The sequence below is a fragment of the Panthera pardus genome, unplaced genomic scaffold (genome assembly GCF_024362965.1).
Source record: "Panthera pardus isolate Hobbes unplaced genomic scaffold, ASM2436296v1 HiC_scaffold_20, whole genome shotgun sequence".
Lineage (NCBI taxonomy): Eukaryota > Metazoa > Chordata > Mammalia > Carnivora > Felidae > Panthera > Panthera pardus.
The window spans coordinates 28469681-28497541 of NW_026526766.1; the positions used below are offsets into that span (position 1 = coordinate 28469681).

Here is a 27861-nt window from a genome sequence, read left to right on the forward strand (position 1 = left end):
ATGTATTTTTAATTTCAACATCTCCTGAAAATCCTGGCACATTCCCCAGCTAGTTACGTTTCCAGTTGTGTTTCTTAAATGCTTAGTTACATAAATTAATATTCATATATAAACATATTTTCCTCCATTGAAAATATTCTTACAAACTGCCATGGAAGTCCTGGCATTACATGTAAATTAAAGTAATAACCACCGAAGTAAAAGTCATTCAAGCAAATTTCTTAAATCTAAAGAAAAACATGTCGGATACTGAGGAACATAATACTCCATAACACAGAGAGTGGGAAAGAAAAAGCAGTTTCTACATTTTGCCTTTCTTTTATTAAGCCAGATTTTTCTGTAAATGACACGTTTCTGTCAGTTCTGAGGAAAGAAGAATCCCTGCCTGGGGGAGGCAGGACAGGAGCCTTACCAAATGCCACGCCTTCCCCGGACACCCCTCCCCGTCTGCCCCTTTCCCTGAAAGGACTTGAGCCTTGCCCAGCGCATGCCCCGTGTGGGGCACTGTCAGCCCTCTCCAGATTCTTCATAACCCAGGGCATCCCATCCTGATACAGTGATAACACCTCCCCCTGCGGGCTCTGCATCCTCCGCCAACCCTCCGGGAGATTTTAACCCAAAACGCTAGAACTAAAGGACAGGAAGGGTGACGCTGAAAACCCACTTGGGGCTCCCTGTGAGGTTCTTTACGTGAACCACCTGCCAACACATAAATTCGTGGTAATTAGTTGATCCGGGTCCCCAGGGAGACGCCGGACCCCTCCACGGGGCTGTCACTGGTCCCCCGGCTCACCTCCCCCGGGGCCACTGAAGCAGGTAGGGCCTCCTCTCTGGGACAATTGATCCAGGCAACTCACTCCCCAGGCGAACAGAGCTCCAGGGCACAGAAGCCCCGCCCACAGGCTGGCTCAGCCACTCGCAGCCTGAGCAAGGCGAGCAGGGCGGGGCTGGCCGGGCCGAATCCTAGGTCTTAAACGGGCGGCTGCCGGCCCAGTGCAGGGCCTTCTGGACTCCCGGACCTGCACCTGTGACTGAGATTGCTCAGCTGCACCTACCACAGCTGGTCTGCCCCCGCCAAACCCGAGCACGGGGGCCATCCGAGGAACCAGCGAGGCCACCTGCCTTGGGGGTCGGAGGTTCGTGGCTCCCAGGAGGCGCTGTCCCCGGGCCTGACCTCTCCTTATGCGGCAGCCTGAGCCTCCGACGCCGCGCTGCGAGGCCCTCCCCTCCCTGCGCCAAGATCCAAATCCCTTGCCAGTGGGAGGCGGGTCTCAGGGAGGGGAGCAGGGCAGCAGGCCCCCAGCACATCCCACATCCTCAGCCTTCCTTCCCAGCCCTGTGCAAACGCTTGGGAGGATAAATTCAATTCCACCTTAGTGGCTCTAACATCTCAGAAGAAAGGAGGATGGCTTGGTCTAATTAGAAACTCATTTCCCTTTCTAGGTTTTGAAACATGCATCCTTCTCTCTTCCTGGCTGCCCTTTGCTTGGGAATAGCCTCAGCTGCTCCGCAACTCAACCAGAGCTTAGAAGAACTATGGTCCCAGTGGAAGGCAACACACAGGAAGCTATATGGCATGGTTGGTAACATTTAAACTGCACAGAGGGACCCCCGCAGAGAACAGTCTGTGCTGGTGGGAGTTCATAGCAGGGAGTAGCTTCTTGAGGCCGCTCTTACCAAGGCAGTAAGCGGGGCACCTTGACTGTACGTGGGCATATGTCCTGCTGTGTGGTTGCTGGAGTACAGCTTGCGGAAGCATCAGGCCATCCCTGGCTGTGGTTTCTCCTCCTCTCTGTGAGCACACCCGCTAGGTGCAGGTGAGTTGGTTTTAAATAGAAATAAAGATGATGAATTATATGTTTGTCTCCAGGATGAAGAAGGATGGAGGAAAGAGGTGTGGGAGAAGAATATGAAAATGATCAGACAGCACAATTGGGAACACAGCCAAGGGAAACACAGCTTCACGGTGGCAATGAATGGCTTTGGTGACATGGTGAGTGTGGCATGGATTGCTGACTTTTTGTGCTTCCTCTCCCCAATACTTTACCAAAAAAATCTCATGCTTGTCAAACATTGTATTCCCTTTTCCTTGAAGACCAATGAAGAATTCAAGCAGGTGATGAATGGCCTTCAAATGCAGAAGCACAAGAAGGGGAAAGTGTTCCAAGCACCTCTCTTTGCTAAGATCCCTTCATCTGTGGACTGGAGAGAGAAAGGCTATGTAACTCCTGTGAAGGATCAGGTGAGACAATGTTCAGCAGGTCCCTCTCAAGAGTAAAGGCTAAAGGAATCAGTGTCCTTGCTATGGTAGACTGAGAAACAATGTGCAGTTCGCCATGTTTTAAGAGTTTTCAAATCTGTGGGCTGTTGTCAAATCTTGATATTTGTTTTGTAGACTGAGAGCTTTATGATTTGTTTTCAGGGTCCATGTGGTTCTTGTTGGGCTTTTAGTGCAACTGGTGCTCTTGAAGGACAGATGTTCCGGAAAACTGGCAAACTTGTTTCACTGAGTGAGCAGAACCTGGTGGACTGCTCTCAGGCTGAAGGCAATGAGGGCTGCAATGGTGGCCTAATGAATAATGCCTTCCAGTATGTTAAGGACAACGGAGGCCTGGACACAGAGGAATCCTATCCATATCATGCACAGGTGAGTGGAGCTCTTTACCTGTCATTCCAGTTCTGTTTTTTAGAGTTAAATACATTTGAAGAAAACAGATACCACATTTAATATGTGCATTTTATTTTTAACGTTTATTTATTTTTGAGAGAGAGAGAGAGTGGAGGAGGGGCAGAGAGAGAAAGAGACACAGAATCTGAAGCAGGCTCCAGGCTCTGAGCTCTCAGCACAGAACCCAATGCGGGGCTCGAACTCATGAATCATGAGGTCATGACCCGAGCTGAAGTCAGACGCTTTAACTGCTTAACCGACTAAGCCACCCAGGCATCGCTTAATATGAATATGCACATTTTAAATTGTAGACTCTAGATCTGCAAACTGTCAGATCTGTCATTAAACTGTATTGGCCGGGCACATTTCTCTGCTTAGATCGTTACCATATAGCTGTTCCTATTTCTATGTTTGTGGTGATATACATACCATTCTATATATATTGCAAATTTCTCCAGAGCAACAAAATTCTTATGGACAGGTAGACTGAGAGTGTCTCATTAAATACACACCAGCGAATATTTCCATTTCAAAACAACCAATAGCATTTAAACTCCTGGGATGTGTTAACAAACCTGACTTGGAAATCTTTTACCTGTAAGCTGTCTTGAAGTCATGTTCCCAGTGGATGGTAGTAATTAAGTCTTTTCCCCTTCACCTTTGAAAGGATGAATCCTGCAAATACAAGCCCCAGGATTCTGCTGCCAATGACACTGGCTTCTTTGACATCCCTCAGCAGGAGAAGGCCCTCATGGTGGCTGTAGCAACCAAGGGTCCCATCTCTGTTGGTATAGATGCAAGCCATTTTACCTTCCAGTTCTATCATGAAGGTAAGCTCTGTCTATGTAGAAATTTAGGCAGAAAAATGGGGAAACCACCATAAGGTACAGCAAGATTGACTCTTTGTTATGTAGAAGTCGATGTAGAATTTTGGAGGGTGTAGATTTAACATCATTCTGTACATGTAATTTTTGTGCCTGTTGTTTGTTTGACATGACTTGAACCACATCCCCACAATTTTAAGTACGCCATAAATATATTTAAATGGCTATATAGTTCAATTGGCATACTTTAATTTACTTTCTTCTAATTGTTAGACCATGAAACATTCCAAAGAATTTTACCACTGTTGTTGAGATTGGACAGAATCCCTTGGCTCAAGTAATTTAGTGTTCTGTGCTGTTTCCTTAAGCTGACATCCTAAAAGTCAAATCACAAGGTTTCAATGAGTGCTCTTTTAAGCCTCTTGACAGGTTGTTTTATGCTTCTTGCCAAATTGTCTTTCTGCCGGTACTAGATGAGAGCCTCAATCCCTAGCCTAGCTCAGAAAAGATCTGCTTCTAACTCTTATCTGGTGTTATGTCATTTCGCTGAAGGTTGAAATGCCTCCCTTACTCTGGTTGATAGGCTGGGTTGCTATCACATGTCACATGGGAATCCTCACCCTAGCATTGAGTTTCACTTTTCCAGGCATTTATTATGATCCAGACTGCAGCAGTGAAGACCTGGACCATGGTGTTCTGGTGATTGGCTATGGCACTGAAATAGGACAGTCGATAAACAATACATATTGGATTGTCAAGAACAGGTATAAGAAGCCAAAAATACTTATCTTTAAAATTGAAAAGGGAATCCTTTCCGAAATCAGTGTTTGGAGGCATGTTCTCAAACCCTTGAGCACACTTCTGAAATCACAGAAGTCTTTACCCTACGTAGGGGAAACACAGACATACTCATTTCATGACAACATGAAGACACTGTCTCAAGCTTGCTTAGGTAGTGCTATAGTTTTGGTACCACTGCATTTCTAAATTGGAAATTTTTCCTTATTTCAGAAACACATCTGATCCCAAGTGCTTTGGGGTCTCTCATTTTGTGGGCTGTGAAAGGTCTGGGGATAGAATTCTGTGCTGGGTTAGAATCCAATCATGAACAAGAATGGCCTCTCCTGATTCTTCCTGAATCTGCCGTAGCCTCTGGTGCACTGCTCAGTATCGGGTATTGTTGTTCATAAAGATAAATGTGTTTGTTTGTAATAAATGGCAAACCCTGTCTTCTTTCAGCTGGGGTGCAAATTGGGGCATAGATGGCTACATAAAGATGGCCAAAGACCGGAAAAACCACTGTGGAATCGCCACCATGGCCAGCTTTCCTGTTGTATGAGATGATCTCTGTAGAAGACCTTGATTGGGAACAGAATACTACGAAGAAGAATTTTATCTTACAACTGACCACACCTTATTGTGTGGAGCAAAACACTTGGAGCTCGAACTTGTGATTTGATTCTGTGACATTTTATACCAGTAAAATGTTACTTCTTTAAATACTGCTTTGAACAGCTTTGTGTGATTGATTTGTCTAATAACTTCTGAATGTTTATATTTTGTACTGATGTATAAAGTTTTACCTTTTAAAATAAAACCATTTCAAAGTAGAAGTGGGGTCAGTTTTCAATATATTAACTTTCTGTAGAATCAAGCTGTTAAATAACAAAAACTCAACCAAGTAAATTATAAAGAGCTAATTGGTTCAATGAAGGATTTATGGTTCATGAAGGATTCATGAAGGATTTATGAATCAGGCAGCTTCTCATCTATCTAGCAAGTAGAAGAGAGCTCCAAGAGCTACAGAAAAAGAAAGGTTTGTAAAGGTAGAGAGGGAACAGAAAAAAGGAAATTATTCGCAAAGAATCTTATTTTAGGCAAGATCACTTTCCTAAGAAGAGAAAGAGTCTGTTGATGTATTTCCTAGTGCTGACCAGGACATTCCCATTATTACTGGTTAAAGGTTATATTTCAGTGGGAAGGGAGTTGAAACTGCAGTTAGGTTAGATACTGAGTCTTCATTTGCTGATTTGCTTCATTTAACTAAGTGCTACCATATTGGGCCTGTAGCTCAAAAGACCTAACAATGTGCCCATGGTCCACTAGGAGAATGCTGGGTGGGGTCTGGCTCTTGTAGTTGTAAATAGGCACATGTCATCTCAGCTGCCCTTTGGCTGTGTCTGTCCCAACCCTTGAATGGAGCAAATAGGAAATACATTTGAGGGCAGGAGGCAAAACTAGTGGAAGATGAGGGTTATTTAGGAATTGTGTCTGCACAGAGATGTGTTCAGTGCTGTCTTCCAGCCTCCAGTGATCAGGATGTTCTCTTGCTGGAAACTTTCTCAGGGGAGAACACCTTTCTCAGGGAAATTTTATGACCTGCTTCTGGAAAGGGGATGTCAGAGAGCCCTTCCTGCATCTATCTGCTGCTTCTCAAGTGCCTTCATCTCAAAATAACCAATATGCCACTGTGGCTTATTTTGGAGTAGCGTGTCCTGAACCCCTACATCCTTATTGGGTCATTTGAAAGTCTTAGGAGCAAAACTGAGGTCTCCAAGGGAAGAAGGAATTCGGCCTCAAGACTGTGGCATAGGGTGTGTGTCTGTGTGTCTGTGTGTCTGTCTGTGTGTGTCAGGGCAGGAAGGCTTGAATCCTATTGGTTGTGTTTCTCTGGAGAACTCAGACTGGTACACAGACCCATCTTATAGACCCACCCACCATGTCCTACTTTCCTGCATATCTTTCTCATGCCTTTTCCCCTTCTTTGCAAATAATAATAACAATAATGATAGAAGATGGTTAGATTTCATTACAGGAAGTGAATACAGAGAGTAAAGATGGTGTTGTCATCAGGTTAGGTGGAGCAAAAGGGCTTAGCATGGTGCCAATATATTTATTTCTTTCCACATTTGTCTATTGTGATGTCCCTTGAACTAGGGAAGGGATTTATTTCCATGTTCATAAAAGCTGGAGCAGGTTTCTAAGTAATTCGCAACTTTCTCAAACCACTGAAGAGCTTTCCACAGTCAACCATCTCCCTACTGCTGGACACTTCGATCCTTCCCATCTTTTTGCTCTTACAGACAATATGTAACTTTAGAAAGGCTCATCTAGGTTTTCCTGCTGACCCGCAGGTCAGAGGGCCTGCTTATCTAAACTTCTCAATGTCCACAGAGCTGCCACATTGCCGTCCCGTGGCCGTCCTGTGATCTGTCTCTCCAGCAGGCAGAAGAGGGCCATGTCCCAGCACCTGAGGACATCTGAAAGGATCAGTCACTGCTGTTTATTGTGCATCTGCTAAGTGAGAACAGATGGGCCATGTTCTTCTCATTTCCTGATCCTTAGGGAGTCTCACCATCTTCCCACTAGTTTATAGACTATTTGTATTTTTCTCTTCACAAACTGCAGTTTTATATCCTTAGTTTATCTCTCTGGGGGGGGGTGGTTTATCTTTTTTCTCTTAATATGTATGATCCTTAATGTGCCTTTTATTACCTGTCACAAACATTTTCTCCTGCACTTTGGAGTGACTTAACTTTGTGTGGGGGATGTTGTTAAATCGCATCTCTTTCCTTTATACATTTTTCTTGCTGTCTTTTGGTCCCGTTTAGGGTCATAAATATATCCCTTTCATACTTCCATTTTTTATGTGTAATTCTGGAATCCGTCTGTAATATGTTTTGCAAATCCACTTCTATTTTTTTCCCAGACGACTAGCTAATTATCCACCATTCTCTTCCCACTGATTTGAAACAGCATGCCTTCTTCTTATTTTTAAAAAAACATCTATTAAAATAATCATATGGCTTTTCTCCTTGTGTTAATGGCTCTGCCTTCCAGTTGCTGAAGCCCATTTGCCCAGAGTACAATGCAAACCAGTGAATAGTCCCACCTTCCCCAAGTGGGGCCAGACCCATAAAGAGTACTTTGGGAAATGCTAGAGAATGGAAAGCAAACCAAGGGGCGCCTTGGGTGGCTGAGTTGGTTAAGTGTCCAATGTCGGCACAGGTTATGATCTCATGGCTCATGGGTTCGAGCCCCACATTGGGCTCTGTGCTGACAGCTCAGAACCTGGAGTCTGCTTCAGATTCTGTCTCCAACTCTCTCTGCCCCTTCCTCTCTCTCTCTCTCTTACTCTCTCTCTCAAAAATAAACATTATTATTTTTTTTTTTTTAGAAAATGGAAAGAACACCTGGATTCCCCCTGAGACAGGCCCAAACATTTAACCTGGGAAGGCAATCAGGAGAGAATGAGAAACCAAGAAGAAAGGGATCCTCAGATCACTTAGACCAGAGATCCCACCAATAATTCTTCTGTCCCCTGCCTATGGAAGGACAGTCACTCAGGCACCATTCCACCAATTCCCTCGAATCTTTGATATGTGGCCTCTGAGAATGGAGTGGGGGAGTCCTAAGCTCTTCCCAGCTCCTTGTTTCAGGATTTCACTTACAGGGACCCACGGTCTCAGCCTGAAGAAGGAGGCGTATGAATGGTGCATGGATCTTCTGAGCGTCCGCCACACTTATCAAAGCAACACACACCATGACCGAAGGTGCTGTCTCTCACCTCTGTTTCCAGCAAAACCTTCTCCTCATGGCTGTGCAGTCTTTAGACCAGGTGCTGTACGCTCACCAAATCAAAGTGTTCCTAAGAGATTTTGAAGTGAAGACTTCAGTTGGGATCTTTGAGATAAACATTTCAGATGAAGTCTATAATAAAGTAGCCCATTGGTTAAAATCAGAATGTTTCTTAAAAAAAAAAAATTGATGTGTCCTTTGGAGAGGCTGAAAGCATTTCAATTACATATTAAAATTTTGCCGCTATTGTTACTGCTGCCAAGCCATATTTAGCTGAGGAACAACGCTGAGTCCTGAATTATACACATGCTGACATCTGCATTGGGTTGTATGAACCACCCACCCAAAGCCACAGTGAGAAAGGAGAGCCTCGCTTCTGCCCATGGCTCCTCCTAGTCCCCACCTCCCCACCACCATTGCCTAATGCATTACTTTAGTGGACTTTCTAATGTTGAGTCACTCTTGAATCCCTGGGTTAAGCCTGATGTTGTCCTGATGCATCTTTGTTTTAAGTACTTCTGGATTTGATTTGTCAATATTTCATTAAGGATTTTTGTCCTCTGGGTCCATATACATATATAGTAATTCTTGTGAAAACAAGCTGAGGTTCCTGATGTATATGCCACCCCAATCGCAATGCTGACATAATTTTGAAAAATGATTGATATTTAACTATGCACTCTGGTCAGGCCCTAGGATAAATTAAAATCTTCTCCCCAAAATGAAAATTCAAAGTTAAGGGGTTGAGAAAAGTAGGTATTAATTTTTAAATCTTAACTCTGTTTCATATGTGCCTTAGTCAACAGGTGACCACACCTTTCTGTAAACAATTATTGGGCATCCAAATCATCACTCCCGAAAAAGGCTCAATCTGAAGCTTCAGAATTTAATAGCCATAAGATTTCTAACTCAAAACGTATCCAAAGTAAGACAAAAGCTCTTCCGTAACTGCCAGCCATTTAAGTACATGTAAATATACATTTAAATATAGAATATATATTAAATACGTTTATCTCTTTCACAAGAAAGGAAATGAATCACTACAGGAAAATACATTAGGTTCAAATTATAAGCCAACCAAGACAAATTCTTAGCTAATCTCTGGACTTTTTGCCGCAAGTCGGTAGTTGCCAATTCCCTGGCTGGCAGACTTAGAACTATATCTCTACTAGCTGCCGCCCATGAAAGAAGACAAATCAAAGTTTTTCTTTTCACACGTGGGTTTTTATTTTGAGCCCTTTACACTGAGCACAGAACCGCCTCTAGGGTCTGGATCTGTGACAAGCAGTTCACTGCTGTTCTGGATGTGAGTCAGGAGCTTTGCCTTTTGTTACTCGTCACCATTGTTTCCACTTATCGTTTATTTAGGGCCCTTAATAGAAGGGACAAGGCAAAGAGAAGACAGCTTGCAGGGTCAAACCCACTACCTGCCTGCCTGGCTTTTCTGTACACAGGTGAGGTATTCCTGCACATCATCCGGGGACCCTAGAATGAGGGGAACTCGTTGGTGAATGGACTCCGGCTTCACATCCAGAACAGGCTGGGTGCCTGTGGTCGCCATGCCTCCCGCCTGCTCTATGATGTAGGACACGGGATTGCACTCGTACAGGAGCCGGAGCTGTGGAGAAACAGTCAGGTGGACAAGCTTGGCAAGCTGCCAAAAGTCCTATGACACACCCCTAAAGCTCAGTGAAGGAATTACAACTGCTGAACTTCTGTCTCATTAGCATGAGCACACTGGGCACCCCAGCAGAGTGGGCTTCCTGAAGTCAGGGCCCTCCAGAAGGCTGGGTGCATCAGACGTTGTTCATCATCACATCTTTGGGGCACTGCTGGTCAGTATCTACCCATCTTGTGACCTTTGTGTTCATAGGAGACCTGCCTCCTTGTCTGGAAGTATGAGATCTAGATACTAGTTTCTTACAGTTTGGCAATGAGGCAAATTGACGCTGAGGCCTGGTCAGGAGCCTCTGTACGTGAGGCCTTATGACTAGGAAGGAGTCCAGCTTGGGTGGGATGGGAGGTCACCTGGAGAATACTAGGTAGCCTCTCAGGATAACCTCAGTGTCTGAGATCATATGGAGGAATTCCACATCTCAAGCATCAACTTGACGAGGTAGGTTGCTAGTATTTAAATGGTCTTTTCTCTTAGCCCCCGAGACTGAATTAACTTCTACTGCTTGCACTCCAATAGCACATCCCTCTTCATATATTTGTCACACTGAGCTCTGTTTAGTAACTGCCTTCCTCCTTATATGCTCCCCCTTGAAGGCAGCAACAGAGTCTGTCTTGGTTGGTCATTGTGATATCTCCGTTCCCAGGACTTGCTGACACAAGGAAGTGTCCAAACAAGGCTACTGCATCCGTTACCCAAGGGTTCCCAGTGGAGGGCCACAGGGGGCGGGGTAAGGAGAGTAAAGTCAGCCTTTGTCCTGCTTGCCAAGTTGTGCGTGTGGACCCAGGGCTGAGACTGTCCTGAGGAAGGGCTGCCTTTTCTAAGAGGCACTAAGGGAACTAGCAGGTGTCTGCCCTGCATCCAGTGAGTACTTAAAAAGTTGAAATGAAATGGGCTGGACCGAATGTTTTTTGGGATCTATTTCTGTGATTATGTTGTGATTCCCTCCTCCTCACCACCCCCACCCCCACCAGACACACACACACATATCACATTAGATCCAGGGGGATGGTCCAGCTGCATGTTCTACCTCAATATCGTACCACCTTCTCCTTCCTTCCCCAATAGGTACAAAATTTGCATTTAAAAGAAAACCAGTTCATTTCTGTAATCAGCTTCCAAAGTGGTTGGCCCAGCTCTCTGCAGCTTTTTCTTTTCTATTCTTTTCTTCAAATCGATTCTGAACATCATTTGAAACTACCTTGAGAAGCAGTCATATTCTGTGCTGGTTTTTGAATTATTATTATTTCACAGTGAGGAGCAAAAGATCTCTGGTCTAGGTTGGAGAGCCGGACATTCAGGAGACAGTAAGTTAAGATTCCAGAGGGCATTTACTGCCATTTTGGTAAAACAGTGTATGCTGCCCTCTCCCTAGACCTCTAGCTCTCAGAGTTGTGGGCATCCTAGCAGAGTGCAAAGAAGCCCCAGTGGGTGTGGACACACTTGGATTGGCTAGTTTTGTCTCTGATCATCCACAGGAGGGACACTGGAAGCCAATCGGTCCTAGGTCAGCTTATAGACCTCAGCCCCTTCTTCCCTTGCCTGGGAATTTGGGATGTCAGCAATAAAGTCTCAGACTGTAACCAAGTAGCCTTTGTTTGTACCATGTTGATTCAGATACTTTAAAAAAACAACATAGGATTCTCGCATAAAGTTTGTCCAAGGCTGCCCTTCACCTTAAGTTTCCCTTAGAGTAAATCCATCTTAAGACACAATTCTCAGGTTTTCAGAGTTTGGCCTGCTGTCCTCATGATCTACTTTATTCTGCAGTTAAAATCTAAATGGATAAAAAGAGACAAGCACACATAGGAGGAAAGGTGTACACAACCACCCCACCCCCAAAATACACACCAGTGTGGTCACAGAGACCACAAAAGCTAAAACACTGAGTTCAGGAACCAATGGTATTTTCAATAGGGATGATGGTTATGGTGTTATGAATATAGATCTATATATGGAATTATATGTACTTACAGAAATGTCTAGGTCATTATATGTGGATATTTTCTGACTTATTTTAAATCATTTTATTTTGTTTTACTTGTATTTAAATCCAAATTAGTTAACATATAGTGTAATAATGATTTCAGTAGAATTTGGTGAATCATCACTTTTAAGTCATTTTAACAATTATTAATAATTAGCCTAATGTTTTCTGTGTTGAACTGAGTAGGCAGCAAGAGTGGTTGTATTTAAGCATTTCCTCATTTTCTGGATCTCATTCAATCCTCCAGGCCAGCACCTCTCATGCAGACTTATCTGTGATTCTTACTCCCAAAGGTTATAACATACATGAACTAAACACTCGCATGAAGAGAAATTCTGATACACCAATCTGCATATTAAAAATCTTCCTTCTGGTCCCATGTGCTCTGAGATTTCTTACCATGGCTTTGAATCCGGCATTCCAATAATTCAAATTGCACACCCTGGGAGACATATATACATGTGGCTAATTGTTGCTGTGCCCCAAGAATACAGTAGATCTGTGTTTTGATGTGTCTACTTACCTATGATTTCTGTGATTGGCTAAAAAACAGACACGTTTCTATGGGAGGGTCTATTCAAGACAGATGCACTTGGATCATAAGATTCCCACCTAATAATACAAGTATTTTGGGGTTTGTGTCATAAACTAGCAGTAAGATCTTCCAGGAGCTACCTTTGTAGAAATATTGAATAAGTTCTGATCTGTTTTTATTCTAGAGTTTGGGAACTCTCTAGGGGCTTCATGGGTAGACTTCAGGTCATCTGTGAACCCCCTAAAAACGTATGTAGTGTGTATGTTTATGTGCATTTTTTTTCTGGAATGTGAGTCCATACTCTTCATTAGATCTTTAAAGGATCCTTAATCTAGAATCAGGTGGTGCTGAAGCTACAGGTCAGGCACAATATGTAGAAAGTGGTAGATGAACACAGCTGACTCATGGTGAGTTACAGGCATGAGGAAAAGGGGAAGTGAAGGCCAGTGAAAATTGCCAACAACGACAATTTTCGTCTCTCCCACAGCCTCAAATTCATTAATGGGAAATAGCCCTCATTTCTCTTCCACATGCCCACTGACAAGTTGACGCGAAAAGGACAGAGCAGTAACTAAAAGGCAGACATGAAGAGAAAGGGAACTCCAACTGGCTTACTGACCAGAGCCACTGGACAAAAGAGAATTACCTTGCCCTTAGGACTTTTCTGGTTCGCTGGGTATAGGAAGATCCCTCCATACACCAGGGTGCGGTGCACATCAGCCACCATGGAGCCCACGTATCTGGCCCCATAGGGAGCACTGCCATCCTAAAAGGCAGAGAGAGGAGATAAGATGCTCATCTGAATTAGATACTCCATTACCAAAGTATCCTGGTTTAGGAAGTTTGCAACGCACGGGAAATTAACTATTAAAGGCTTCTAAGGAAAGAGGGAGACCCCAAAAGCATTTAGGCTTGGATTAGACAGCAAGAGAAATTCACCCAACAAAACAAATTGGAATGCAATAAAAACAGGCACTGTAGGTGATTCCAAACCCTGAGTATTAGATGCAATGCAAAATCTGCAATATGCTCTCCTAGATAACAACATGAGTAGCCATGTTCAGAAATCTTGTATAAATTCAGCTCAATAAATAATTTTCAGGGGAACCTGGGCGGCTCAGTCAGTTAAGTGTCCAAATCCTGATTTTGGCTCAAGTCATTATCTCACGGTTTATGAGACTGAGCCCCATGCTAACATGGGGCCTGCTTGGGATTTTCTCTCTCTCTCTCTCTCCCTCTCTCTCTCTCTCTCAAAATAAATAAATAAACATTAAAACAATTTTTTTTCAGCATCTTCTTTATGCCAGGCACCAGGCTGGGCCCCGAGGAGGCCAAAATTGGGAAGACAGTCCCAAGGAAATCACCAACTAAAGGGGGAGACTAGCATACATAAATGAGTAAAAATAAATGAATTTACAATTCAATGGTAAGAAGATGAATAATCCAATGTTACAAAAAACCGAAAAGCTTACCTTATACCATATGACAAATTAACTCAAAGTTGATAGATGACCTAAACATAAGAGCTAAGACTCTAAAACTCTTAGAAAATATCAAGACTTTTTGGGGAAGAAACTCGAAAGAAATGATATTAAAATTATCTGCCAAAGTAAACCTGAACATTTATGAAAATGAAGAACAAGAGAAACATATGTATCTCTACCAAATCTAAGAACATATAGTGAACTAACAATGTTTACATATTTAAAGAAGAAATGCAAACACCAAACAGTAGATCAGAATAGAGCATGGTCCTGGGCCTAAAGATAGACAAGAAATTCATTTATGGTTAACATGACCTTCTAATCAACATGGAAGAGCACTATAAAGAGAGCAGCACTGGGCTAGCTGCTTAGAAAACAGGTGTGTAAGACTCCTACCCTCATTCTTGACAACCAAATTACTTCAAGATGGAGATAGACTTAAAAGGAGAAACTCACAAATAATTTAGAATAAGGCTGTCCAATGAAATTCTTTGTGATGATGAAAATGCTTTTTATCACCATGTTCAACTGTTCAACATGGCAGCCCCTGACCACATGTGGCTGTTGAGCTCTGGCAATGAGACTAGTATAGATGAAAATGGAATTTTACATGTTATTTAATGGTAATTAATTTAAATTTAAATAGCGACATGTGGGTAGTAGCTATGTATTGGACAGCACAGAAGAAGGAAACATGAATACGTTAATTTATAATTTGGTACACAAAATCCATTAGATATAACAAAAAATAAATATATAGAAAAGACCCTGAATAGCCAAAGCAATCTTGAAAAAGAAAACCAAAGCAGGAGGCATCACAATCCCAGACTTCAAGCTATACTACAAAGCTGTAACCATCAAGAAAGTATGGTACTGGCACAAGAACAGACACTCAGATCAATGGAACAGAACAGAGAACCCAAAAATGGACCCACAAATGTGTGGCCAACTAATCTTTGACAAAGCAGGAAAGAATATCCAACAGAATAAAGACAGTCTTTTCAGCAAATGGTGCTGGGAAAACTGGACCGCGACATGCAGAAGAATGAACCTGGACCACTTTGTTACACCATACACAAAAATAAACTCAAAATGGATGAAAGACCTAAATGTAAGACAGGAAGCCATCAAAATCCTCAAGGAGAAAGCAGGCAAAAACCTCTTTGATCTTGGCCGCAGCAACTTCTTACTCAACACATCTCCGGAGGCAAGGGAAACAAAAGCAAAATGAACTACTGGGACCTCATCAAAATAAAATCTTCTGCACAACGAAGGAAACAATCAGCAAAACTAAAAGGCAACTGACAGAATGGGAGAAGATATTTGCAGATGACATATCAGATAAAGGGTTAGTATCCAAAATCTATAAAGAACTTATCAAACTCAACACCCAAAAAACAAATAATCCAGTGAAGAAATGGGCAAAAGACATGAATAGACACTTCTCCAAAGAAGACATCCAGGTGGCCAAATGACACATGAAAAAATGCTCCACATCACTCATCATCAGGGAAATACAAATCAAAACCACAATGAGATGCCACCTTACACCTGTCAGAATGGCTAACATTAACAACTCAGGCAACAACAGATATTGGTGAGGATGCGGAGAAAGAGGCTCTCTTTTGCATTGTTGGTGGCAATGCAAGCTGGTGCAGCCACTCTGGAAAATAGTATGGACGTTCCTCAAAAAACTAAAAATAAACCCTACGACCCAGAATTGCACTACCAGGCATTTATCCACGGGATACAGGTGTGCTTTTTCGAAGGGACACATGCACCCCCCATGTTTATAACAGCACTATCAACAATAGCCAAAGTATGGAAAGAGCCCAAATGTCCACCGACGGATGAATGGATAAAGAAGATGTGGTATATATATACAATGGAATATTACTCAGCAATCAAAAAGAATGAAATCTTGCCATTTGCAACTATGTGGATGGAAGTGGAGGGTATTATGCTAAGTGAAATTAGTCAGAGAAGGACAAATATCATATGACTTCACTCATATGAGGACTTTAAGAGACAAAACAGATGAACCTAAGGGAAGGGAAGCAAAAATAATATAAAAACAGAGAGGGGTACAAAACGTAAGAGACTCATAAATATGGAGAACAAACTCAGGGTTACTGGAGGGATTGTGGGAGGGGGGATGGGCTAAATGGGTAAGGGGCACTAAGGAATCTACTCCTGAAATCATTGTTTCACTATATGATAACTAATTTGGATGTAAATTTTAAAAAATAAAAAATAAATAAATAAAATAAAAATAAATAAATATAACATGAAATTGTAAGCATCTCTATAGGATCAAAAGTTGAAAGTCCCAATATATTCCTAATATGAATAACACACAAAGGCTATTTTCCTTCATTTACTAAGAACTTATACAAAGCAACAAGAAAAAGATAAATAATACTAATTAAATATTTGAAAAGATAGAAATAGGCAATTTACCAAGACAAAAGTAGATGCTTAATAAATACAAGCAAACATGTATGACATAAATCATAATTAATTACACACTAGTGAAGCCACAAGGTTCATTGTTTACCATCAGATGGACAGAAATTTTTAAAGATTCACCATATCTAGCACCATCAGGGATGCAGGGAAACGGGTACTCTTTCATATGGCACCAGAGACTAAATTGATGCAACTTTTGTGGAAGAGTATTTGATAACATTAACATGTTAAGTGCTCATATACTTGGATCCAGTAACCCCAGTAAGCAATGTGCTGTGCACATCTACTTGCACAAGGTCACGAGTGTACACATTTGGGCATCTCCATTGCAGCTCTGGGTCTCCTGGTGGAAAATCAGAGGCAAGCAAAGCTTTTCTCCATAAGGAATTAGCTCATTCTGTCCTCTCAACACAAGGCTGGGCAGCCCCTTCAGTCAATGCCACAAATCTGTCTGTGCTTATGTAGAACAATCTTCAAGTCATGAAAGAGAAAATCAGGTGAGACTAATATGCTCTACCTGATCTTAAGGGGTGAAGGGGTAGATATGGAGATGGATGTGCATAATCCCTCCCGCTGTCCCAGCTCAAAGAACAGAAGCAACACTGAGCAGTGGTCATCCCTGGAAAGAGCAACTTGGCTGGGGGTATGGGAGGGGGGAGGCTTTTGCTTTTAATTTTGTATATTTCTGTATGTTTTACATTTCCTCATCTTAGATCACATTTTAAAATTGAAGTAAAATTCACATCAGATAAAATTAACAACTTTAAAGTGCATAATTCAGTGGCATTTAGTACACGTTCATAATGTTGTGCAACAATGACTGTCAGATTACAGAACATTTCCATCAGCCAAAGGCAAACCCTGTACCCATTAAGTAGACCCTGCCATCCCCTCCCTCAGCCCCTGGCAACCACTAATCTGACTCTATACATTAACCTTGTCCTTGCATCTGGCTCCTTCTGCTCAGCATAAATGTTTCTGAGACTCACCCATGCTGTGGTATGCAACAGTACTTCACTCCTTTTTGTGACTGAATAATATTACCGTGTGTGGATGTACCATCACTTATTCATCCATTCTTCAGTTGATGGACATTGAATTGTTTCCATCTTTGGTTATTATAAATAACGTTGCTATGAACATTTGTGTATAAGGTGGGGCTTTGTGTGTGTGTGTGTGCGTGTGCGTGTGTGTGTGTGTGTGTGTGTGTTTAAATCCCTGTTTTCAGTTATCCGGGGTATATACATAAAAGCACAATTGTTGGGTCAGATTGTAATTCTATGTTTAACTTTTGAGATATATTACTTTTTAAATTTTGTTAACAAGAATAGAAATCAGAGTTTCAGTCAAGTAGAAACATTGCAAACTATTTTTTGCCTTCTTCTTTGGACCTTTCTTTTTTGTTTTTTTTTTTGTTTGTTTTTAATTTTTATTTCTTCATTGGGGGGGGCATGAATGAGAGAGGGGCAGAGAGAGAGAGAATCCCACGAGGGGCAGAGAGAGAAAGAGAGCAGGAGGGAGAGAAAATCCCATGCTGACAGCACAGAGCCCAAAGCGGGGCTTGAGCTCACCTGATGAGGGGCTCTAGCTCATGAGATCATGACCTGAGATGAAGTTGGATGCTTAACTGACTGAGCCACTCAGGTAACTCTGGGCCTTCCTTTATTTAAAAATAGTAAAAAGTACTTAATAAAATAAAGCAACAGCTTCAAGCCAACACCCATCAGGCCAACCTCTCCTGCTTTCATCTCTGCCCCTCTCTCTTCACAGAGAATTTTTGAGGAAGGGGGCACAGATTATTTTCCCTAATTTTCTTTTAATTTCTTTAAGGGATCCCTGCAAACCTCCACTACAGCCAGGAGGATGCCCACCACCCTGTTGAGTGTATTCCCATTTGTCCAAAGTCAAAATTCCTTTTTGTATTTTTAGGTAGAAATTCTGGGACCCAACTCTAGGTTTCATTCTGTTCTTCTGATCAGTCAGAATTGGACGCTCCCAAGACCATCTGGCACTTGAGTCAAAATGGATCATTGTTTTTACATCCAGAAGAAAGTACCTCCCTGGACTCTCAAGCATTGCCTGAGAAAATTATCAAGCATTCACACTAGTTTCCAGCCATTGCATGTAGACTAAACTTTCTGAAGCCAGAAAGCGACTTTCCCTAACAACTAATCCCTAGTCTTCAGTTTATGGAACTTGTAAGGGATTTTATGTAAAAGTAAGCAAGCAAAACCAAAACGTCCTATAGGCAAAACAATGCCTTTTATGCTAAGAACAGATACATAGTAAATCTCAGGTTTCACATTAAAAGGCAACTGGAGGATTCTGGAGATTTGCTTTATATTGGGAAATAGGTACCTTCCTTTGCTGTTTAAAAGGGTCTCATCTTTGATTCCGTATAGAAATATTGGTTAATATGTTGGGCTCAGCAGTCTACCATTTCTGTGATAAGTGAACACTGACTTTTTAATTCCAATGACATGCCCCAGAGTTTGGTGAGAGAGGGTCCCACTTGTAAACAAGCTTGAGCCCCTCTTCCAACTTAGACCAGAATTTACACTTCTGGTCTAGAAATTCTTTGGCTCTGCTCCCATGCCTGTCTTAAAAGCTCTCTTAGTATGGTGGACATACTGACTAGAGTGTTTGGGCTGCATTAACAGCCACATGAAGTCTAGAACGTGGTAATCCCTTTGAGAGACAAAAAACGTCCTAAAGCTTGGGGTAAACACAAGGCCCTGATATTAGGGCATATGAATGGGACTTTCAAATAGAATTAATTATTCCATCTAAAATGGAATGACCAGGGGCGCCTGGGTGGCTCAGTCGGTTGGGCGGCCGACTTCGGCTCAGGTCATGATCTCGCTGTCTGTGAGTTCGAGCCCCGAGTTGGGCTCTGTGCTGACCGCGCAGAGCCTGGAGCCTGTTTCGGATTCTGTGTCTCCCTCTCTCTCTGACCCTCCCCCGTTCATGCTCTGTCTCTCTCTGTCTCAAAAATAAATAAACGTTAAAAAAATAAATAAATAAAATAAAATGGAATGACCAGAATCTACATAGGTGGTAGCTCAATAAACAAATGACTTGAGAAGTTCAGGCCTGAATCCTGAATTTTGAAAATGTAGTCTGTCTTCTTCATAAACAATGTCTCCTAAAAAAACTAACTGGGGAATATTATCTTGAGTAGGTAACTTTAGCTATAAAAGACTTTGGTCATTTATGAAGAAAGGCAGGGTCAGTCATTCTCATACCAACCAGAGCCATAATCAGTGGCACCGACCTCTGTCAGCCAGGCTCCCAAAGCCACCACCCAAACAGGGATCCAGTGAGGCAGCATTCTCCCTGCTACTGTGTTAGGCTTCCTTCACTCACCTCTGGAAATTTCTTCTTCTTCACATATTCCGAAGTGCCAGCATCAAAATACTTGGCATAGCCCTCATTCAGACTGAAAATCTTTCCTTTCTTTTTTATCTTGACATCTTTTTCCACCAGGATAAATTCACCGAGAGCCTAGAAAGATGAAGAGAAACACCTGGAAGAAGAGAGAAACCAGGAAACAGAAGCCCACAGCACACTGCCGAGCAATCAGAGAGCATCAGAAAATGTGGGACTGCTGGAGGAACCCAGGGGTGCCACATCCTTCCATAGCTCCACCAGCAAGAGATGAAATAATTCAAAGGAAAGCAGGAACGGTTCCTTGGTAATGTTCACTGCCTGCCCAGTTACTCATTTATAGGGAAGCTTGCAGTATTTATCCCCCAAGTTCTCATCCCCAGTTAATTCCTAATGTTTCAAGGGAGTTTTGGGCCATAGACAATGAGAGGAAGAAGTTTCACGGATTGGATTTGTCATAAGGGTGGGCGATGCAGTTCCCCTACCAATGTGTGGTCCATTTATGTAAATGACTCAGTCTTAGAAACCATTAAAAGTTCCTGATATCCCAGTGACTCTCACACAAGTTAAGGAGGAAATCCCTTCCATCAGAAACTGTATTCACTTGGCATAAGGAGTAAAATGGATAAAAATTTTTAAAATCTTCAGAATCATTAATAAAAATGTGGCAGTGCCCCCACTGTGGTTGCTCTGCAGGATATCCCCAGTGTACCCCTTTATCTGAGTGCTGGTATTATAAGGACATCCCTCAGGTACCTGTTTATCTGAGTACTTATGGATGTGATTAGGTGGTTGCAGGTATCACTTTGAAAGGCTAGATATCTCTCTAAGTCACTAAGAGGAAAACCAGGCTTGGAAATGTAATCAGCTTTAATGAACTTCAAAGACTAAGAAAGTGAAAATCCCCCACGATGACAGCTCACAGCTGGCAGCTAGACTAGAAGGTTCCTAATAAACATAGGAATTTACATTCCAAGAGTATGAAGAGGCAAGACCATGTTGACCATGTCTGAAATAAGACAATGATAAGAATACTCAACAGCCACAAAAGTAACTAAGCATCCCTCTCTTCTGTATGTGATGATTGCTTCTTTCCCAATGAATCTCTACCCTCACTTTAATCTTCCCACCTCCTAGATAAAAATTATTGATATACAATCATTAATTGTGCCCACTTCTAGACAACTCCCAAACCAGAACTAACCCTCTCTTTCTTGAATCCTCCTGAGATCAAACAAAAGCCCACTTGCTATATAGTTAAGTCCATCCCAACTCCCTCCTACCACGACACTCTACAGTTCCTCTAGAACACATCCTCCCTTGTTCAGTAAACCCAACTTCTTTTTATTAGAGGCAAGTTCTTGGTGGTTTTTAGTTCATGAAATTTAATAACTTGCTGTGGACATTTGTTGCTTTGGAACAGCCCAGTGTGGAGTAATACTTCCTAAAAGCAGCCTGACTCCCTTTGAAGACTAACTCTCCTCAGTGGATGCCAATCTAGGAAGACTAGACTGAGCCTCCTCTAGCTCAGTTCATGCATTTGACTTATCTTGGCAAATTAAATTCTCCTCCCTGGCAAGTGAACCTGGAGTGAGAGACACAGAATCAGAGGTAGTGTCAAACCAGACTGGCCAAGCTGCAAGCCCATTCCTGTGACTCCTGCTTCCTGGTCCTCAAGACCTGCCCATTTCAGCTTTCATTTTGAGCTTTACCATTAATGCAGTAACATCCTTTACTTAATTGGGAAGAACATGTATGTTAGAGGCAGTCCTACAAACCCAGCTGTCCAATAGGGTAGTCACTTAAGTTAATTAAAATAAAATAAAATTTAAAACCCAGTTTCTTAATCACACTAATCACCTTACAAGTATTCAATAGCCACATGGGGCCAGTGGCTACCAAATTGGACAGCACAGATTATAGAACATATCCATGGTCACAGAAAGTTCTATTGCATGGTGCTGCTCTAAAAAGTCAATGTTACTGTCTAGACATTGGCAACATTATGATTTTTTAAATCATTGTATTCCCATAAGCCAAAGAGGTTTAACACATTTTTAGATTAGAAACTCCTTATGGACAGGGTCTGGGTTGATAAGACAGACCCCTAAGAACCCTTCAAATGCCCTCCATTACACAAAAGTCTTTAACGTTTTTTGATGTTGGTGTTGGCTCACCAACTAGACTCTCTGGCCCCAAAAAGCAAGTATTAAGAATGACCAGAAAACTATCCCAGGGGACTGGAATTAAAGCACAGAGGCACATGGAGTCCTAAGTACTGATGCTGCCATATTGGGTACCTACAGGGTCAAGCATGAAGAGGTCCACTCCCTGCCCAGTGGAAAGAGCCACGAGGGTTGCACTGCCATAGAGGGCATAGCCCGCAGCCACAATATTTCGGCCTGGCTGCAAAGCATCCTTTTCAGAAGGCTCGTCGTCTGAGGTCTGCAGAAGAGAAAAGAGGAACATGGTGTGTTATTGTCTCTGGACAGAACCCTTTGCCAGAGGCCGCTGGCACTGAAGGAAGCGCAGTTCTCAGCATTTTGAGCTGAAGCACATGCACCTGGAGGGAATGAGCTGCCATATTAACGAACAGTTCTACCTGAGCCATTTTGCAAAGGCCATTCTTGGACTTTTCCCTGGTTTCTGAACACATTCGTCTGCATCCTGCCAAGAAATCACTCAAGATGCTAAAACCACAGCCTCTCTTCATAGTCATAAGCAAGAGGGAAAAATCTTTATCAACTCCATTGTGTAGATGAAGCACTCAGAATCTAAATGTTTGGATAACTCACCCGACATCAAGAAGCCTCAGAGGTGGAGTCAAACCCAGGCAGCCTGGCCCAGGGCTCTTCCCTGTTCCATGTGCTGTACCTTGAAGGCCTAGTCCTTGCCTGCTCCCCACCTCCATCCCCACACCACAATGAGCCCATGTCTACAGTTCGGAACATTTTCTTCAGGAAGCCTCCACCTTTGCCATGCCAGCAATGCAGGTGTGAGTGAGAATTCAGAGACAGGACAGGTGGGGATGCCAAGGAAGAAGCAACAAATATTCTCGATGGAGGGACAGAGCTGCAGCTGAGACTCTATTTCATAACCCAGTTTCCCCAATACCTTTCGAAGGTTCCTTCCCTCCCCACCTCCTTATGCTCTAAAAGGCAAGTTTATCAAAACTTATGAGTTTGGTGAGGCATCTGGGTGTATCAGTCGGTTAAGTGTCCAACTTCAGCTCAGGTCATGATCTCATGGTTGGTAAGTTTAGGCCCTGCATTGGACTCTGTGCTGATAGCTCAGAGCCTGGAGCCTGCTTCAGATTCTCTCTCTCTCTCTCTCTCTCTCTCTCTCTCTCTCTCTCAAAAATAAACATTTAGGGGCGCCTGGGTGGCTCAGTCGGGTGAGCGTCCGACTTCAGCTCAGGTCACGATCTTGCGGTCCGTGAGTTCGAGCCCCGCGTCGGGCTCTGGGCTGATGGCTCAGAGCCTGGAGCCTGCTTCCGATTCTGTGTCTCCCTCTCTCTCTGCCCCTCCCCCATTCATGCTCTGTCTCTCTCTGTCTCAAAAATAAATAAATGTTAAAAAAAATTAAAAAAAAAATAAACATTTAAAAAATTTCTTAAAAATAAAATAAAAGAGAAGAGATGGAGGTCAGGGGAGGTACCCACACAACATCTTGAAACCAGTGAGTGATAAAGCTAGGACAGACCCACATCTCCCAATGCTAAGCCAGCATCCTTCATCCTTCAACACTGTCACAGAACATGGGGCTAGTCTGACCGTTGCAAACAATATCCTAACAACTTGATTATAATTACCAAAACTTACCCTTCTTTAAAAATGGCATGTTCCTTTTAATAGTTTTTCCTTTTCCCATCTTACATTCTTTCAAATAACTTTTTTTTTTTTGCAAATAATTACATTTCCATCTGACTTGGACACATATTCAATAAATTGGCCTTACTTCCAGATTTACTGGTTACATACAGATTCTGAGAACCAGACCCCAGAGCAGATTCTCAAAGTGGACCAGCAGCATCAGTATCCCCAGGGATCTTGTTAGGAGAGCAAATATTTGTCCCCCCTCCTCCCCCAATCTGGCTAGGCCTACAGAATCAGAAACTCTGGGCCTCCAGAGTCAAGCTTCCAGGTGATTCTGAAACATGATAGTTTGGGAACCACAGCTTTAAAGAATGAGCTCTAAAGACTTTTCAGAAAATTGAAAGGTTTTTAATTAAAACTTTTAGTCTTCACCATTGATGCTCCTAAAACACCTCCATTCGGCCATCAGAAGGACCACATTTTCTGTGTATGAAACTAGGGTTCCTTCCCACTGATTTTTCCCTGACCAGAGGCTGTTCTATCTTTGAGCTGTGATCCTGTAGCCCCTGCACAGGGTACCACCCTCTCCGTGGCCCTCTGGCCTCTTCCCCATGGCTGGAGGAGAACCACTCCTTCCCCTTGGCTTCACTAGCTTTTAATAACAGGTAGAACTCTCTGGTCTAAAGAAATAACAAAAAATACATTCCAGATCCCAAAACTTCCCTCTAGCCATTGCCCTATCTCTGTCTTCATGTAGATCCTGGAGTCTGAAATGCCTGTCTACAGTAGCTGTCTTTCTTCTCCTGCTACCACCGCAGGCTACCAGCTGTCCACTCTATCAGGAGCACACTGTCCAGTCCTCCTGACCCAACCCCTGGGTAATGTTGGGTCCCTTGACTACTGTCACCTTCTTAGGTGAGAGACATGGGTCTCTCCTAAGCATCTGTCCACTTCCCTCTTTTCTGGACTGCAATATTGTGATTTATAAGAAATATGTATTTGCTCCTTCAGATGACCAAAATGCATTTCTCCTATATATTTGGTTTTTGCCCACAGTCCCTGGCTCACAACTTCCAAAACACTCAGACTTTCCTAAGTGTTGAGAGTGATGAAGGTGTCTTTGTCATGATGATGAGTGACTTTGGGACAGCACCTAAGGAGGAGGGCTGGTTGCCCAGAGAATCAACCACGTGATCACGTGATTAGAAGGCTGGAACTTTCTTCTTCACCCTCTGACCTCCTGGAGAGGTGAGGAGATGGAGATTGAATCAATTGCCAATGGCCAGTGATTTAATCAACCATGCCTATGTAATGAAGCCTCCATAAAACCCAAAAAGGACAAGGTTTGAAGAACTTCTGGATTGGTAAACATCTGGAGATACAAGGAAAGTGGTGTACCTGGAAAGGACAGGGAAGTTCTGCACCCTTTCCCGCTTACCCTGCCCTAGGGATCTCTTCCATCTGGCTGTTCCTGAGTTATATCCTTTAATAATAAACTGGTGATCTAACAACATGTTTCTCTGAGTTCTGTGAGCTGCTCTAGCAAATTAATCAAACCTGAGGAGGGGGTCTTGGGAACCTCGGATTTATAACCAGTCAGAAGCACAGGAAAAACCTCGGCTCTCGACTGGCATCTGAATTGAGTTGCTGGCAGGGGTGGTGGGGGGAGTCATTGGAGCTTTCAATCTATAGCATGTTGGTCAGAAGTACAGGCTTGCCTTGTAGGACTGAGCCCTTAACCCCTGGAATCTGATGCTATCTCCAGATAGATAGTGTCAGAATTGAGTTGATTTCTTGGACACCTGCTGGTGTCTGAGAATTGCTTGATGCTATGTGGGGACCCCATGGCATCCCCATGTTGGAATTGGGTCCAGGAACCTTTCATGGACTTCTTTTGAACTCTCTCGCTGTGTGTTCTCATTTGTTTTTGCCATCCCCTATTCTTCTGATCCCTTAATGCAGGTACTCCTCCTGGTTCTCCGCAGTGCAAAATGGACTTTCTTAACTGCCACCCTATCCAATGTGGAGACTCTGAATTGCTGTGAGACAGAAAAATTTAATGAGGTCTGGGGTAGATGCCTGACCCAAACTTCCCCAATCACAGTCTACCCAGAAATCCAGATTTGGGGCTAGAACACTCCGGTTTATGTCAACTTGGGAGCTATGGGATGGCACCTTTCTTCTGCCATTGGCCAAAGAAGCAGAGAAAACTTGGTCCACAGAGAGAAGGAGTGAACTGGCCACGTGGCAGGAAGGCAAGATAAGAGACTCTTTTCTGGTCCTAGCTTTCCCTGAGGCTGGCCATATTCCTACCTTGGAGTTTCCTAATCCATTCCTGCCATTCCTGCCATTTACACCAGAGCCCTAACTAATAAAGCTCTCTTCTTAGTCTGCACACTGCTCGGTAATCTCACCCACAACCAGAGTTCAAAGCCCTACACACACTCCCAGTCCTCCATCTTCATCTCCCCTGAGAGCCCAGCCTTGGAGTCACCTGCCCACCAGATATCCCTAGTCAGGTATCCCACAGATACCCCAAACTCAATATCATCTAAGATGGAATTTGTCTGCCCCATCTCAACCCCAAAATCCCTGCTCTTCTGCCATTGCTTCCTGTCTCAGCAAATGGCACTGTCATTTGCCCAGTAGAAACCTCAGGGTCACCTACCCCTCCCTTTCCCTGACCACCCTCCTTGCCCTTACCCCATGCCCTCCACTCAGTCACTGAGCCCAGTCTCTCCTAGCACCCACTCTTCACAACTCCATGGCCTCCTCTCCATCCTTACCATCACCGCTTGGCCCCAAGACCTCCTTCCTGATCCCCCAACTCCACCCTTGCCCCACTCCGGTCCATGTCACTTCTCGCTTAAAACATGTTATTGACTTCCCACTGCCTCAACGTCTGATATTAACTCATTTTACCAGGTATTCCATGATCTGTCCCCCATTGGTTGACCAGCCTTGTCCAACACCATCCTCCACCCCACACCCAGGCCCCACACCGCAAAAATACCGAGCTTCTTTTCTCTTCTTGAACATTCCACCACCCTGCATCTGAGCTCCAAGAATCTGTATATGACTTTCTTTCTAGCCAGCATGGCCCAATCTTTTCTCCTCACACCTTCTGCCTGAGGAACTCATAGTTAACCTTCACATCCCAGGTGAAGCATCATCTTTCCATGGAGGCCTTCTCTGACCTCTTGGTTAGTCTTCCAGGTACTTAGAGCTTCTCCTGGGAAGCTCCCAACACACCTTCATTAGTGCTGTTTAATGTCTGCCTTCCTAAATAGACTGTAAGCTGCATGGTGGCAGGTGCCAGTTGTCTTGTTCAGGCCTGTTTTCCCACCATGAGGTGCAATCTGGCACATGGTTATGGCATTCAGTTGATTCACACATGCAAACATCCATGCAAGTTAATACATGTGCATATATATGCATGCATACATACATTTTCAGGAGCATGCTGGACAGGCAATTGCAAGGCATTCCCAAATTTCATCAACCTCTTATATAAATTTAGACTTTGCTGAATTTTAACCTTTTATTTTAAAATAATTAAAGATTCACTGGAAGTTGCACAGATAGTACAGAGATCCCATGTACCTTTCATCCAATTTCCTTCAATAGTTGCTCTGTAAATATTTTGCTACAGTACAATATCAAAACCAGGAAATTGGCATTGGTATTAAGTCTGTGTACCACTCTGTGCCATCTTGTCACATGTGTAGACACCACATAAAGACACAGAACTATACCATCAGGCAAAGAAGTCTCCCTCATGCTACCCCTTTATGGTCATTCCCACCCTCCGCCCCTCCCTGCTATCCCTAACCCCTGCGACCACTGATCCAGCTCTATAAGTATGCCTTTTAGAGAATATCACATAAATGGGATCATAAAGTTTGTGAACTTCTGAAATTTTTTACTCAGCATGAAACCCATGAGATCCATCAAAGTTGTTACATGTATTGATAGTTTATTCCATCTTATTGCTGAGTGGTTCCCCATGGTATGAATGTATCACTATTCAACCATTCATCTGTTGTAGGACGTTTGGGTTATTTTCAGCTGTGGGCTACTACAAATAAAGCTGCCATGAGCAATCACGTGCAGGTTTTTGTGTGGACATAAATCTTCAATTCTCTGAGAAAAATGCAAAAACTGCCAAACTTTTCCTGAGTGGCTGTGTCACTTCACATTTCCACTAACAATGCATGCCCTTGTAGCAGTTGGTATTGTCACTGTTTTCTATTTCAGGGGTTCTATTAAGTATGTAGTGATGACTCATCATGGTCTTACTTTGCATTTCCCTAATGGCTAGTGATGTTGAACATCTTTTATGTGCTTCTTTGCCGAGGAACTTCTTTTCACCTGTTTGGTGACACGTCTCTTTATGTTTTATGTTCTAATTGGATTGTTTCGAGTTTTTTACTGTTGAG

The 27861-nt window shown here is 43.0% G+C and overlaps 2 protein-coding genes across 2 annotated transcripts in view; one reads left to right on the forward strand and one right to left on the reverse strand.

Moving 5' to 3' along the window:
• Positions 1-962: 962 nt before the first annotated feature.
• On the forward strand, positions 963-5105 carry LOC109251669 (procathepsin L-like). Its single transcript, XM_019423462.2, has 8 exons — positions 963-1136; positions 1444-1579; positions 1871-1993; positions 2096-2242; positions 2423-2647; positions 3336-3498; positions 4139-4256; positions 4732-5105. Exons 2-8 carry the CDS (start codon positions 1454-1456, stop codon positions 4829-4831), a joined length of 1002 nt encoding a protein of 333 aa, XP_019279007.2. The 5' UTR covers positions 963-1136; positions 1444-1453; the 3' UTR covers positions 4832-5105.
• A 3837-nt stretch (positions 5106-8942) lies between these two features.
• Positions 8943-27861, reverse strand: part of FBP2 (fructose-bisphosphatase 2) — a 38038-nt gene continuing 19119 nt past the window's right edge. Inside the window, exons 4-7 of the mRNA XM_019423460.2 lie at positions 21912-22052; positions 19587-19724; positions 12914-13033; positions 8943-9688 (exon numbers count right to left, since the gene is read on the reverse strand). Coding sequence (XP_019279005.2) covers positions 9494-9688; positions 12914-13033; positions 19587-19724; positions 21912-22052 — 594 coding nt within the window. The 3' untranslated portion in view covers positions 8943-9493. The remainder of the gene's footprint in view (positions 9689-12913; positions 13034-19586; positions 19725-21911; positions 22053-27861) is intronic.